Below are 16,411 nucleotides of genomic sequence, written 5' to 3' on the forward strand. Positions count from 1 at the left end.
CATCTTTACAGCCAAACTGGAAAATGCTCCTAATGTAGCATATCTTACATTAGCAAAAAGAGAAAAACAACGAAACAAACCCACCCTTTTCCTGGCTTGACTCATACCAATTTCATATGTGAATAAAATCTACCACCAAAGCAGTTCTATAGCAGCATTTGAATATCTGAGCCTTGGCGTCTGGGGAGGCGTAAGCCTCTGCATCTTACTGGTTTCTGTAGTAATTTTTCTTGCCAGTGCAAGAGTATTTCCCCCCAGAGCACTTGCTAGTCAGTGGTTTCATGTTTTGTTTTAAGTTTGAAGATTTGAGTTCAAAAGATGGTCCCTCCCTAGCTAATAATGTATGTGTGTGTTCAAAAATATACTTGAGTTTTTCAGCTGAGTTTCCTCTAATCAAATAAGTTACAAAACAGTACTTCAAATGCAAGTAGTTAAGAACAACTTTGGTATGTTGTTTTATTAACAGTAATATTATGTGAGAAATATTGGAAGTTGATGTCATAACAGTGTGTTTTTTTCAATAAAGCAGACTTGCTAAGGCTTTTTTCTTTTGAGGTTGTCATGTTTTTTTTTCCTAGTCTAATATTTACTAGCTCTGTAACTTATGCCTGCTATTTTGACTTCAGCTTCCTCTTTTTCCAAGAACTTGCAGTGGGGCGTCTTGAACAACGTAGGGGAATAACCTGGCCTATATCAAATCACTGAAAACTTTGGATAGCGTTTCAGAGTCTGTTTGATTACCATATGCTGTGAAGTGGTGGATGCTCTTTAAATAGTCAAATATTCTTTGATTTGGTAATACGATGGAGATAACTCTGCAGTGCTTAAACATGCAGCCCCTCTTCAAAACTGACTGAGTTAAAACACAGCCTGTAGCTTATACATTGAAATGTGGCTCTTGGCTTAGATCTTTAAAATATTTGCAGAACCTTGTGGGACTGAGGTCATGTTTTCAGCAATTTCTGTAGTCCCTTCAGTTATATAAATAATCTACCTATGTATAAGGCATGACATACCTGTTTTCCCTAACTGTTAAGAATTCTGAGCTGGTCTTGGTGTTAGTGACTGGAAGCAGCTCTGAATGCACAGGTACGTCGCTGTCTTATCAGCCAAGAAGTTTGCGATTTGGCTTTGCTGTCTGAGCAGCTGTTGATAGATAATAATGAAAGGTTTTGTAAACATGATTTTTACATGAACATTTTTTAATGAACTGTGGCTAATGGTAGAACAAAAAAAATTCAAGAAGCAAAATCGGGATGCTTAAATGTTAACAGAGAAAGTATGTTAAAGGACCAGCCTTAGTGTTCGCATCTTTTTAACTGGCATTTTGTAGTAAATAGCATGTTTTTCTTTTGGTGCTTAGTTACTTTACTTTGCTTAATCTATTCCAGTTATTAAACATGTAAGATCTTTCTCTAAACAGATTTATATGCTGTGACATTCATAGTTGGAGAAGATTAAGTGGTCATTGCAACATGTTTTTGTCTATATTTTTATACTTCTCAGCTAACAACCTGGATTTAACTTTTTTGGAATGATTTCTCCTCTCATTTTGGATATGACTTTTTATTGTGTGTAAAAGGCTTTCATTTTTTTCTAGCCTATCTTCCAGAACAAACAACCAGCCAGATTTTTGTAGATGCTTGGAGGTTTAAGTAATTTACTTTGAAAAGCATGACCCATCTACCAGTGTTCTGGATATAGGAGGAATTCCTCTGCTGTGCAACAAACTGTTTCTCAAATTAGAAGTTGCAGCAATATTTTAGAAATCATTAGTTAGAATAATGTGGAAATGCTTGTGCAGTTGCAGTTTCTGCTGATGTTTCTGTAAGAATATTTTAGCTTGTGTATACATTCAGTTTTTGTTTATTTCATTCTTTCCAATGCCACCATACTCATTTTCAAGAGGAGAAAACCTCATAGTTCTGAATCTAAATGAGTCCCAAAGGGATATGACCAGGAAGTTTATGCTGTTACACTATAATTTGCATCATGGAACTGTGTGTGGTGATCGCTGTTTTTCAGAGTATTACATATGCAAACTTGTCCTTTCCCTGTAGCCATAGCCTTCCAAGGTAGCCATGCTTGGCTGTGATCCAACGATGCTTTTCAAGAGGTCAGTGCAATAGCTTCTCCCTTGTTTTCCAGGGGGCTTGAGGTTTTGGCAGCTGTTACCTACAGTGCTTTTTAGCAACAAAACAAATGAGTATGGGGCAGATGTGTTAGTGAGCTGCAGTTAGCTGTGTTGACTACAGATTTCAGAGGAATACCTCAAACTAATACCAGTGATTTTTTTTTTCTCCACTTACTAGCCCAAGCTTTTGGGGGAGACAAACATCTGTTTGCCATGTTTCTTGTAAATGATCAAAGCATTATTTGAGATCAGATGTGAGATTTCTCATCTTTATAGTCTTAACTGAACGTTTGTCACATTTAAAGTTATTAAAGCTAATAGCATCTTGTACAATTTAGCAATATTTAATGTTAGAATTCAGGTCCAAATGTAAGGAGATATCTCAAGAGAAGTCACTGTCTGTTTTACAGTTCCATTTGTATTTTGGTTAACAAAAATATCAGCACAAATACTATAGGTTATTTAAGATGCTTTGGTTTGATCAGTAAGACTTAAGTTCTTCTTAAGTGTGGATAAATAAAGATTACTTTCCTGGGTTATTTTTTTTATTACTTGGTTTACATCTGAACTCCTCTAAAATACACAGTACTATAGCATTAGTTTTGGCTGACTGTCTGAACATTGGCACTAACACGAGATTCCCTGTGCCTACTGCAGTGCTTGTGCTAACAGAGGTTATGCAGGTATTGTAAGGATATAAAAGCCAGATAATGCTTTTGCTGACCTATCTACAACATATAAATGAAGGAAAGGGAAGAAAAAGGAACCATATATAACAATTATGTGGCAAGAGAAAATAAAAATTTGATTTATTCCTCTTTTGGTCTTTGTCACTGTAGGCAAGTAGCTATTTTCCATCTCTTTCTTTCATTCAGTTTCCTTTGCATCTTTCTTTTGCAGTTCTTTTAGTACACATACACATATATTGATTTCTGCCCTTCATTTATTCTTTTGTCATTGTTTCCATTTCACTTTCCCTGTGTTTCATTCCTGTATCTTTCTTGTTTAGACCAAGTGGAGGATCCAGCTGGCAGTAGCAGCCATGTAGGACCCTTCAGGAACCTGATGGTAAGTGCACGTGTGTACTTATACTCAGGCTTCCACCAGGTTCTGTACTGCAAGGATTTTTTCTCCCTCCTGTGGGCTTCTATTAGTTCTTGACATCTTAAACTGTAAGAAAATTAAGAGACAGGTATCTTGGGTTACTCATTGATATCCTTTATATCAAAATTGCAGGTGCTGGTTTTCATTGGAAATGTGCAGGGGAAAAAATGATGCAAATCTTTCAAGTTTACATGGATTTGAAAAGCGCTTTGCGAACTCGTGAGGGAAACTCTATCAAGGGCTATTAGATATTATCTTTTAAGATTCCTGAATTGCAGATAGGTGAAAGCTGGGAGAGTATGCCAGGGAAGTATTACTTTATCAGTACTCTGTTCTTAAATTCTCTTTCCTGGGCATCTGCTATTGGTCTTTATCACACCTAGGACACTGAAATAGGTGCATCTGGGACAGTCACTGCTGCGCTTGACTACAGAGAATTCTTCTAATCTTTATAAGGAGAACAGCAACCTAGAAAATGACCAAGCTAAAGCTGATCCAAGGAAAATATTGAAAAGCAGTTGGTATCTCTAGTTGATACTTGTCACAAGTTGATCTGACACATCTAAAATTATATACGTATGCAAGTAACTTTGCTTGCTATTCTGAGTAAGGGCTGAGTGCTAGATGAATCTTCTCTTCTAATGTGTTTATACTTAAAGGCCAAGAACTTGAAAAATTTCCAACTATATCTGTGAGCATGTTGCATCTTCCCCCCCCAGGAGTGTGTCAAGCAGTAACTTGCAGATGATCTTCCATCAGTAGGATAAGCAAGGAGGTGACCTAAGTAGCTCAATTTCAGTTATAAATTCTGCTATCCTAGTGATTTCACAGGTTACAGTCAGATTTGGGTACTATCGTGTGTTCTGCAAATTGACACTTTGGAAAACCTATGTCCTCTTTAGGGCTTGAGTGATTTTTTTTTTAAACATTATTTCACATATTAATGCAATGTATTTCTAATCTTGCTGTAAGAATTAATTTGGTTCCAGTTTGAAGGCTTTTACAGCACCTGGCATTATGCTGAAACTCAGCACTGCTCTGGAAGCAGATGTAGAAGTTCCCAGTGACTGCATCTGCAATACCATCACATGCTGCACCATGTAGTAAAATAATGTCTCTGACCATGACTAAGTTTGGCACAGATGTGAGGCCCAGGGAGGCTCTGTTTGTTGGTGCTCTTTTCTTCGGATAAATTGTATCCTTCTCTGGGGGGAAAGGCACTGGGAGAGGAGGAAGGGCACAAGAGTAGTCTTTGTGGTCCGTGGACCAGTCTTGTCCTTCTTGTTTCCGGTCTCATCTGTAAAGGTGTGAGGCATGCCTCCAGAGCTTCGCCTTTTAAGTCAAGACACTGATACTTGCCTTCGAATGATAAGCAGTCTGCAAAAAGTTAATTGCTGTTAGAGTCTGACAGCTAGACACTGTTTTGTTATTTTGCTCCTAATGTATATTGTGATGCATGTCTGATTCCCTAGAAATGTACTGAAACTTTACAGTTGGGCCTAGTTCCTAGAAATGGAGCTGTCTGTGTTACTGTGCATTTCATGAGAGATTTCAGGTGGCTTAAATACATCTGGAAATGTATTTGACATCCTTCTTACTCGGATCTTGATAATACATATTATTAGGAACATTAGAGGTGCTTACCGAGTTATGTTCAAATTGAATATTAAGTAGCCTGTCAGATAAAGAAGCACTTAAAGTCCTTATGCCTGTGTGAACACTGAAACGTACACTGAAACTTGTGGCAACTTGCCAGTGTTTGGTATTGAAGCCTTGTATTGTACTGTCAAGTCAGCTGGAGTTCATTCATTAAGGAAGGTTTAAAGATAGTGATTGTTGTAATATTTGAGGATATTATGAGATAATTGTTAGTTTAATTAAGGGTGTGTGTGTGTGTATTTTCCAAAGAAGAAAAATATTCTGAATGTTGACTGTATTATCAGTTTCTCAGACTAAAAACTCTTAAATTGGAATAAGGAAAGTTGGATAATTAGACACAAAACTGAAACGCATTGTGGAATTCAGGGAGAGCCTGTTAAACTCGAGCTCCTTGGGAGATAAATGTAGATGATTATTTAGATAATATAGAATGTTCAAATAAAAACAAGCGTGTTCTTTTTAAAGCTGACCTGCTCTCTGATCTGTTCTACAGGAGGGGGCACATACTTTGAAAATTCCTGTTAGAATAGAGAGGAGCACTTTTCTTTAAAGGCATTTACAAATTCTTGGCACAAGATGTGAAAAATATTTTTAAGAAAAAAGTAGGAACTTGTTGACAGGATTATGAGTTGGAAGAATGTGCTTTTAAATGAGGGATGGATTTAGGGCTATGATTCACACCTCTGACTAGAGGGAAGGGTCAGTATGTTAAAGAGTAGTTTTTCTATGTTAGAGGGGGCAAAGGAGGAATTTGGATTGCTGCTTCTGGAGAATTTGCGTTCTTAAGAGGTGGGTGTGTTGGAAGTGTAAAGTTTCAGAAGAAACTGGTGTCTCAACTGCAGGGCTTTATGTAAAATAACAGTTTGTGTAGGGAAATACAGTATTTGCAATGACTTCAGTATGAAGATGTTTGTTTCATCTGTTATTACACAGTCATTGCCATTGTTTCCAGATATTTTAGGGCTGAATCTTTAAGTCCATAGGAAAAAAAAAAAAGGCACTACACCTTTGTAGCGCAATGGTAAATGAAGTTTTTAGTGTCTTTACATCTTGCATCACCAATTAAGTCTTTGCATATAATGCTGTTTTGTCCTAATCTTCAGTATGTTTATCATCCTGTGCAACCCTTACATGCTTCTTAATTTTGCAAACAAAGTGTTAGCAAACTTGTTTGTGTCTGTGGACATGATAAAATACCTCTCTGCTATTATCCAGTTTCATCTAATTTGTTTTTACTGCCTTTGCCTTTTTGGTCCAGATCATGCTGCTTTTAGTCTTCTTGTAATGTTTATACTTCATTGCTTTTAATATAACTGTCTTCTCCAAGTCATTATTCAGAATATTCATGCAAGTATAGAAGCCTCTGTGGGATTCCACTTATGGTCTTCCAATTGACATTAAAAATGAGTAGTATATGAACCAATTTCATGTTTTGCGTATGCTAGTATTAGCCACATTAATCTAGTAGTGATGTGAAGGGATTGTGTAACTATGAGATAAGCTGGTTAACTTCACACAATACATTTCCATAAAGTTTATGCTTGCTCTTTCAGAATCTTCTGGGTTTTAGAAACTCAATGTGTCATTACTTTCCTTCTAGGCCCTAAGACTTATTGCTATATCAATTTATAATCACAGAACAGACATGAAAATTAAATGTGTTGATGTGTAATTAAATGTGTTGATGATGTTTTTTTTTTTGCTTCCTTTGTTTTACACTTTGGACTTTAGCACTTTTGGCATGTGGAGTTGGTTTTTCCTATTTTTTTAACTTCTGTCGCTCAGATATGAAAAATAAAAATTGCTGAACAAGAATGATAAACATGCTTTTTTTCTCCCAGGCAAGAAAAAGACTCAGGAGGGTAAAAACAAGGGCAAGAAGGCAACGGATACAAAGCAGAAAAAGACTGATTTGGATTCTACTTCTGCAGATATGAGGGATTCAAAAGAGGGTAAGAAATCTCAAGTATCTAACTTTTCTTCTGTCTTTTTAAATTAAAGAAGGACACCTGTCACATTTAATATGTTAAGCAGAACAGCAAAGTGAACATGTTTGTATTGTGTGCGCCCAGCCTTTTTTATTATTAATGTGGATGTCAGAAGTATGTTCTTAAGCATGCAACTCTGACAATATGGAAAAACTAATGTACTGTAAAACTTGGACATGAATCTAAATTCCTCAGAATGTAAAACCAGAGAAAAGTCCTTATTCTAAAATGATGTCTTTGGAACTTAGTTATACAGTCATTACTTTGCTACTCTTCTAGGGAAGAATACTTCCTTATATAGCAATTACCTTTTTGTATACCTGGTCTTATTGTTTTGATTGACACACAGCTGTTTAACAGAAGCCAATGTCATGGGGAAAAAAAGCTGTAATAATGCACAGGAATAGCTGAGTGTGCTATTTGTCCTAAAGATGATCTGCAAAGGTTATTTATAAATTGGCTTGGCTCTTTTCACATACAGTGTATGTGAAATGGCTGAAAGATGTTTAATATATTTTCTTCCATTTTACAAGAATGTAAAACTTGCCTCTCCTGTGGGTATAATTGAAAATGTTTAAGGTAGTTGTTTATTTCAGACTTCTTTTCTTGACCTTTTTTACCCATGCCTTTTCCCTTCCTTCACTCTGTCCCTGTTGCTTCTGCACAATATACACCGTTGTCCCAGTGAGGGAATGGAGAGGAACTTCTTGCTCTACACATATAGCTGCTTATGAAACACTGAATTAGCAAAAGGATTATTTTCTTCAGAAATGGATATATCTGACTGCAGGTGGATGAAACTGGCAAGCAGAGGTGTGATTAAGAAACTGGTCTATGCTGACAAATGAGATGCATGCAGTGTCTGATTTGGAAGTGTAGGAAGTATCCATTCAGGCAATGGCTAATTGAGAATCCGATGTAAAGAATGGGAAGCAGGATTAAAAAGTAGGCCTTGCTATGCATTATATGATTGGTGTATTGTGCATAAGTAAAAATAAAAGAGTAATTTAAAAATGGTCAAAGCCCAAAATTTGCTTGACAGACTTCCTATGTATTTTATCTATAGGTATTAAGATATTTCTATGCTGCTTTTCTGACACTTCTTCGCAGTAAGAAAAGTCAATGAAGATCTTTTTGAGGATTATTGAAATGTTCTGAATTCTGCATTGAAATGTTCCAGTACTCTTCAGACTGTTTTGCGTTTTTTGGTCATGATGTTCATTCCGAAGTTTCTTACTGTATTAAGTATAAACAGTTGCCTATGTTTTGCTGAAGTTCCAGAAAATAAATTTGAGTACGTTTTTATTCTCAGTACCAAATCACAACAGTGATAAATATTGCTTGGGTTATAAATGTTGACTGTATTGTGTTAGAGGACAAGATAGAAGAAGAGTAGCGTATTTTGGAGTGTTTAAAATGGCTCATACTTTTCATACTTTGTTTATTAGGTCATAAGGAGGAAGATGAAAAACCTTCTGTTTCTGCTGTGCTTTCCCTGGAACAAACGGCTGTGATTCAGGAAATGGTAAATCAAGATGTACTTCCAAAGCTGATGATCCCCAGTCCCACCAATGAGTCACAAATAGTAACTGAAGACACCCAAGGAGCAGCAATAAACTGTGGATCAGATGATTTGGATGACGATGATGAAGAGGATGATGAAGATGAGGAAGATGAAGAGGAGATAGAAGATGCCAATATGCCTAAAGAGGATGCTGAAATGCCTTTAATATGTGAAGAAAAGTTAGACTCTATGGAAGAGCAAAAGAGTATGTCAGAAGAATCTCCAGAAAGCTCTCCAAAGAGAAAGCTTGTTGTGAAAATTCCAAAAGCAAAAGATGAATCAAATGGTGACGTCCAGGAAACATTCATGTTTCCTTGTCAGCATTGTGAGAGGAAGTTTACAACAAAGCAAGGACTTGAACGCCACATGCACATCCATATATCTACTGTTAACCATGCTTTCAAATGTCGGTATTGTGGGAAGGCTTTTGGTACGCAAATTAACAGGCGAAGACATGAACGGCGTCATGAGGCAGGGCCAAGAAGGAAACCGTTCTTAACCCTAACGTCATCACAACACCTGGATAATGTTGGTGATAACCAAGTAATTGTGGATGATGGTTTTAAAGACGACTTGAATGTTTCCAGTCTTGTGCAAGATCCCGTAGTCCTGGATTCTGAGAAAATCTCACAAGAAATTTCAAACTCTGCTTTTGCTGAAGAAAATAAGGAACCCAAAGAATTGCATCCATGCAAATACTGCAAAAAGGTTTTTGGAACTCATACCAACATGCGGAGGCATCAGCGTAGGGTTCATGAGCGTCATCTTATTCCCAAAGGTGTCAGAAGAAAAGGATTCTTTCCTGAAGAGCCACAACTTCAAACTGAGCAGGCCCCACCAGTCCAGAGTGTGTACATAGCAAGCACGGAAATAGAAGAGGAAGGTGAAGTGGATGATGTTTATATTATGGATATTTCCAGCAATATCTCTGAAAACTTAAATTATTACATTGATGGTAAAATTCAGTCCAACAGCAGCACTAGCAATTGTGATGTGATTCAGATGGAGTCTAACTCTGCAGACTTGTATGGACTAAATTGTATAATCAGTCCGGTCACAGTGGAAATTTCCCAAAATTTAAAGGTTACGCAAACGCATGTGAATGAACCTCCTAAGGAGCCCACCAGCAGTGGGAGCAATGAATCCAAAAAGAGGAGAACAGCTAGCCCTCCTCTTGTACCAAAAATAAAAACTGAAATAGACCCAGAACCTATAACTCCTACTAGTTCTTTAAATCTTCCTCTTAGCATTTCAACAGAGAACTTAACTTTTCATAAAGAAAAAAGTATTTATTTGTCATCAAAATTAAAACAGCTTCTTCAGACACAGGATACTAAGAAGATAACTCCATCAAGTGAAATCCCTAAACTAGGACCTTCTGTTACATCACCACCTATTTTGCCTCCAGTATCTAGCAGATTCAAAAGAAGGACCAGCTCTCCTCCCAGCTCTCCGCAGCATAGTCCAGTACTTCGAGACTTTGTCAAATCAGGTGAGGGAAAAACTGTGTGGAATGATAGTATTCGGAGTTCAAAAATGCCAAAGTTAGAAAGCCACAGCAACTCACCTGCGTGGAGCTTGACTGGAAGGGAAGAAAGAGAGACTATGAGCCCTCTGTGCTTTGAAGACTATAAAATATCTAAAGACTGGACAGCAGCTCCGACCTTTGGCAATGTGTGCAACCAGCAGCCACTGGATTTATCTAGTGGTGTAAAACAAAGATGTGATGTGAAAAATAAGAATCAGGTTCCTTGGGAATCTGTATTAGATTTAAGTGTGCATAAGAAGCCTTGTAGTGATGCTGAAATTAGGGAGTATAAAGAAAATAATTCCATACAGCCAACCTGTAGTGGTATTAAAAAGAAGAAACCAACCACTTGCATGTTGCAGAAGGTTCTGCTGAATGAGTATAACGGAATGGATGCAGCTATGGACAGTGCCCCCAGTGCGAACAGAAGCCCAAGCCCAAGTAAATCATCAGAACCTCAGGCAGAACCTGACATGGATCCCAGTCTATTTGCATCTTCTGTTGACACTCAGACCCTTAGTTCCTCTGTTTCCCCTGTGCCGCAGACATCTGTACCTTCAATGTGCCAGCTGCCTCCTTTGTTGACACCAACAAATCCTCCTTCCCCACCACCCTGCCCACCTGTGTTAACAGTTGCTACGTCGCCTCCTCCCCTTCTTCCCACAATACCGTTACCAATTCCAGATGTCTCCGCCAGTGCCACTAACACATCATCTTGCCCATCACCACTCTCTAACACTACTGCCCAGTCCCCACTACCTGTTCTTTCACCTACAGTTTCTCCTTCTCCATCTCCTGTTCCTTCTGTTGAACCTTCTGCCTCACCTGGTCCTCCTACTCTTTCCTCTTCCTCTTCTTCCTCCTCTTCTTCCTCTTTCTCTTCATCATCATCATCTCCATCTCCACCTCCTCTTTCAGTAGTTTCTTCTGTTGTTTCCTCTACTGATAATCTTGAAAATACTCTCCCAATAATAAAGCAGGAAGAAACTGATAATGAACAAAAGGCAAGAGAAGATCCTCAAACTTCAAGTGAATCAGGAATAGTGCAGGAAACGTTCAATAAAAGCTTTGTGTGCAATGTTTGTGAATCACCTTTTCTTTCCATTAAAGACCTAACTAAGCATTTATCTGTTCATGCTGAAGAATGGCCCTTCAAATGTGAATTCTGTGTACAGCTTTTTAGGGATAAAACAGACTTGTCAGAACATCGCTTTCTGCTTCATGGAGTAGGAAATATCTTTGTTTGTTCAGTCTGTAAAAAGGAATTTGCTTTTTTGTGCAATTTGCAACAGCATCAGCGAGATCTCCATCCAGACAAAGAATGCACGCATCATGAGTTTGAGAGTGGGACTTTGAGACCCCAGAATTTCACTGACCCCAGCAAGGCAAATGTAGAACATATGCAGAGCCTCCCAGAAGATTCTTTAGACCCTTCTAAAGAGGAGGAAGATGAAGATCTAAATGATTCCTCTGAAGAGCTGTATACTACTATAAAAATAATGGCTTCTGGGGTAAAATCTAAAGATCCAGATGTTCGTATGGGCCTAAATCAACACTATCCAAGCTTTAAACCACCTCCATTTCAGTATCACCATCGTAATCCTATGGGTATTGGAGTTACTGCAACAAATTTCACTACCCACAATATCCCACAGACCTTTACTACTGCCATTCGTTGCACAAAATGTGGAAAAAGTGTTGATAATATGCCCGAGTTACACAAACACATATTGGCATGTGCATCTGCCAGTGATAAAAAGAGATACACACCCAAAAAAAATCCAGTACCACTGAAACAGACAGTGCAGCCTAAAAATGGCTTGGTGGTTATAACTGGCCCTGGAAAGAATGCCTTCAGAAGAATGGGTCAGCCTAAAAGACTTAATTTCAATGTTGAGATAAGCAAAATGTCCTCAAATAAACTAAAAATAAGTGCATTGAAAAAGAAAAACCAACTTGTCCAGAAAGCTATCTTGCAAAAAAAGAAATCTGCACAGCAGAAGGCGGAATTGAAAAATAATCCATCTGAGTCAGACTCTCACATCTGCCCCTACTGTAATAGAGAATTTACTTATATTGGAAGTTTGAACAAACATGCATCATATAGCTGTCCCAAAAAACCCATTTCTCCATCCTCTAAAAAAAATTCATCAAAAAAAAGTGCAAGTTCTTCATTGCCTGCAAGCACTGAAAAAGGCAACAACCAGCGTAGGCGAACAGCGGATGCAGAAATCAAAATGCAAAGCATGCAGGCTCACTTGGGCAAGACAAGAGCACGAACCTCAGGACCTGCGCAAATTCAGCTGCCCTCTGCGTCCTTCAAATCAAAACAAAATGTTAAATTTGTACCTCCAATTCGATCTAAAAAGCCAAATTCATCTTCATCATTGAGGAACTCTAGTCCTGTAAGAATGTCCAAAATGACTCATGTTGAAGGGAAAAAAACTAAAGTGGTAGCTAAGAACAGTTCCTCCGGAATCTCAAGCAAGGCATCCCGGAAATTGCATGTCAGAATACAAAGGAATAATAAAGCTGTTTTGCCAAGTAAGTCTACTATGGCAAGTAAGAAAAAAGCAGACAGGTTCAGTGTAAAATCTAGAGAAAGGATTGGAGGACCTATTACACGAAGCTTGCAGCAGGCGGCTAATGCAGAGGCAGCAGAAAACAAAAGAGATGAAAGCAGTACAAAGCAAGAGCTAAAAGATTTCAGGTAAGCTTTTAATTTGAAGTTCAAACAAAACAGGAACACTTTGCTTGCTGCTTTTCCAATTTTCTTGGTCTTTTTCAAGTTTCTCAAATTTAGAGTAAAGAAAAGTTGCAGTTCCTACAACATACGGTTAGCAGCTCAGTCATGCTGAGGTATGATGTACATACTTAATGCATTTTGTCATGTTGTCAGGAAATAATACATAATTTGTACAGAAAATGTCTTTAATTATGAATTGAATTGAAAATGCTGGGAAAAATATCAGTGCCTGAGTGCAAGTAAACCTTATGTCTTTAAACATAATGTCCTTGAAGATGACAACCTTGTATTTGATATCCAGCAAGTGGTTGCCCAAAGTAATTCTCAATTTAGTTTATGGTGGTTTATTAAGCTAAAAACGATGACTACATTTTTACCTGTTTACTAAAATAACTTGGATTTTTGGTCTTTAATAAAAATTATTCTTTGTGTATCGTATTAAAAAACCCCTAAGTACTTCAAAAAAAACCTATGTACAAACTAATTGAGTCAGGTCACTAAATACCTCTATACAGGAGCAATAGATGTGCAAGAATGAATGTGCAATTTTTTGTGAGAAGTATTATGCCCTTATGTTTTAGTATAAGTAAATTTTATAACTAAAGAGCCGCTATATTTCATTTTGAGATAAAGTATTCTTTTAATCACAAGAAAGGGTAATATTTAAAAGAAAAAAAAAAGAAAACTATCTTAATCTATGTCTGTGTCTAGTCCCATTTCAAGTTATCATGTAGTCTCTCAAATCAATAGGATAGCTTGAAAACTGTTTGGAATTTCTCTTAGCAGGCTCCTGCTATGTCATTCTTGGAATAGGCATCTGAATTGCCCTGGTAGCTTTCACAAAACTCGCTGGTAATTAAGAGCTGTCTTATTTTTTCTAATGGTAGTCCACGGCTGTGATTTATGGTGAAAGGTAGTATCTTTTCTCAAAGCAGTTGTTTGGGGTGTGGGGAGGGGAATGGTAACCTCTTTCAGACCAGGTGTTCCCTAACTCGATTTGTCAAGAAGCATCAAAATCCAAACTGTGCAGCTTCGGTGTCTTATGGTGAAGACCTTTTAGGTGGTAGTTCTGAGGAAATACTTCATACACAATAAAGGTTCAATATAGCAGAATCATTTCAAGGAGCTAGAGGGGAATTTGACTTAAAATTGTTAATCAGGAAATTTTGAAGGAAAAAACATGTTACTGGAATTTGGAGACTAATGGCATAGAAAATGCCTTTAAAGAACAAGAAAAGTCAACCATGCCTGTTCTCTCAGGACATCAGTATTTTCATGTTACTTAATTCTGATCAGTTGCTTATTTAGTGTTATGTGCGAAACTATCTTTTACATGATGCCACAACAGATCAGTAGAATTTGAAGCCAGAATGACACATGTTTCTATCTAAATTAAGCATTTGACCTTAAGCAAAAAGTGTGAGTGCTTCTAAATTTGTGCATATGGAAGTTGCTTAATAGAATTTGGGGTAAATAAAGTTTTACCTAGGGGTAAGATTTCCCTGTTTCAGATACTGTACATTTACTTTGGCAGCTTGCAGTCTTTACTGGTTTAATGAATAGTTATGCTAGAAGGATTTTTGCTTTTTGTGTCAGAAATAACATTCATAAACAGTTTATTGCATTATCTCTTCTTTTATATCAAGAATGAAGAATTGTTTTTTTGCCTTCATACACTAATCAATGTCATCACAGGCAAACATCATCACAGGCTAACTTTAATTCTACTCTACATAGACATTGTTTTTTTTCCAGGAAATCTTGATTCTTACTGTTCTTTCAAGGCCATTTGCTTCATGTAATAATTGTCTCCAAATTTGTTTTTTACCTTTCAGTTTCTGTGCAAACATACTCCGTTCACAAATAGTTTGTTTTGTCATTTATATTCAGTTTTTGTTTTTTATTTTCTAGGAATCTCCTGTAAAAACAAAACAAATAAAAATCCCTTAATGACATGGTAGAGCTGTTGCATGCTCAACTTAGGATAAGCACTACGACAATGGATGTGAAATCCACCAAGCTTGCGAAACCAGCTGAAGCTGACTCACAGTCATAAAATTGCCTGCAGGCTTCTTGCTAATATTCAGTGCCAGGTGTAGATTTTCTTATTTGGTACCTGACACACATGCTGGGCTACAGGATGATTCAGATTAAAAAAAAAAGAAAAGAAAAGAAGGGTACTATTAAAAAAAAAAAACACATACACAAAAACATCAAAAGAAACAGAGGAATTAACCAAATCTGCTATTCAACTGAATACTTAGATTCCTGGGTTTGCCCATACCTTCATGAATGGCACCCATACCTTCGTGAATGGCATGCATACAAACAGTTCACTTGTAAACTTTGCAAAGCTGCTTCCCTGTTTATCAATAGTTGTGTAGATTCAGGGATAACAGATGTTGCTACACTCAGAGTATTTTTGTCATGTATTAAGTCTCTTACAGCCTTTCTTTTAAATGAATCAGTAGAGAGGAACCTAGTGTGACAGAATTTCCTTTTCTTCCCACCTTCTCTCACTCTTTGAGTCTTTTAGATGGCCAGCGTATAATGGAAAAAAGCCCGATTTGGATGTTTTATGAATTTTCCAAGTTCCTATTTATACATTCAAATAAAACTTTATATAGCAATGAAATACCAATACCAATTTCTAAATACAATATATAATGAATGCAGTGTATCTTTTTATTGCTAAAAAGGGTAGAACAGGGCTACATACCTGTATATTTTGAAAGTTAAGTATATAATTACTCTAAAAGGTCTTACACCTCTATCTAATAATTTAAAACAACAAATTGGTCTGTTGTTCTTAAACAGCTTTTATGGAAATATCATTTCTCATGTGTTCATATAGCTTTCAAGATGAATGATGGAGTTGATGGAAAGTGACTAGTTTCATTATACACCCACCCCTTTTATTTTTTGTTCTTGACTTAAAAAGTAATCTACCTCTTAAAATTTGTAGTTTAATACTTGTTTGGTGAATTTGTGCCACTTTAACTTTCACTTTCACTATCATTCCCATTTTGTTACATTTCTGTTATGGGGACTTTATGTTGAAATATTGTATAAAGCATTTGTAGCAAGTTTAAAAAAATAAAATATTTAAAATTATTTAAATTGTTTTGGACACTTCAATTGTACTATATGTGATTTACATTTTACATTAATTTCATTTTGTTTTCATTTTGGGTTGTTAATCTGGAGCGTGTTCCTGTATTAAAGTTTGCTGTTAGTTATATTGTTTCTTTTATTGGAGAGTGATATAAAAGACTATTCTAATGAAAACATTAAAAATTACAATTTGACATACAAATGGGGTTGTCATTGCTTTTGAACATTGTAGCCTTTCTGAAGATATTTTAAATTCAGGTAAGCAAATGAAGAGGGATTTTTCTCCTCCAGCATGCAATACATCATGCAAGTTTGTCAGGTGTATTAAAGAGTCTCTGGTGTTGCAAGCACTTAGTGGCCAACTAGATGGAACTATCATGACACATTTTATATAACTGTAACCAATAAAGTTAACTTTTTTAAAACTTGTGGAAAACTTGCCTTTTGTATGGAAACCAAATGTATGCGGAAAAATAAAGCAATGTACATCTAGAAGGAATTAAGTATGCTTGCATCCTTTAGTTGTCTACACCCTGCTCACTGAAACAGATTTTTACAATTTGACACTTATTAG

General features: G+C 36.8%; 1 protein-coding gene across 5 annotated transcripts in view; it reads left to right on the forward strand.

The window, feature by feature from the left end:
- The window catches only part of PRDM2 (PR/SET domain 2), a 70,737-nt gene that overhangs the window by 41,870 nt on the left and 12,456 nt on the right, over window positions 1–16,411 (forward strand). For 3 of the 5 annotated variants that reach the window (XM_067311129.1, XM_067311125.1, XM_067311126.1), the window contains exons 2-3: window positions 6,739–6,849; window positions 8,334–12,687. In XM_067311129.1, the coding sequence (XP_067167230.1) occupies window positions 6,831–6,849; window positions 8,334–12,687 (4,373 nt within the window). In that variant the 5' untranslated portion in view covers window positions 6,739–6,830. Of the gene's footprint in view, window positions 1–6,738; window positions 6,850–8,333; window positions 16,341–16,411 lie in introns of those variants that run through there. The other 2 variants (XM_067311127.1, XM_067311130.1) reach the window with 2 other exon arrangements.

The sequence above is a fragment of the Apteryx mantelli genome, chromosome 26, assembly GCF_036417845.1.
Source record: "Apteryx mantelli isolate bAptMan1 chromosome 26, bAptMan1.hap1, whole genome shotgun sequence".
Taxonomy (NCBI): domain Eukaryota; kingdom Metazoa; phylum Chordata; class Aves; order Apterygiformes; family Apterygidae; genus Apteryx; species Apteryx mantelli.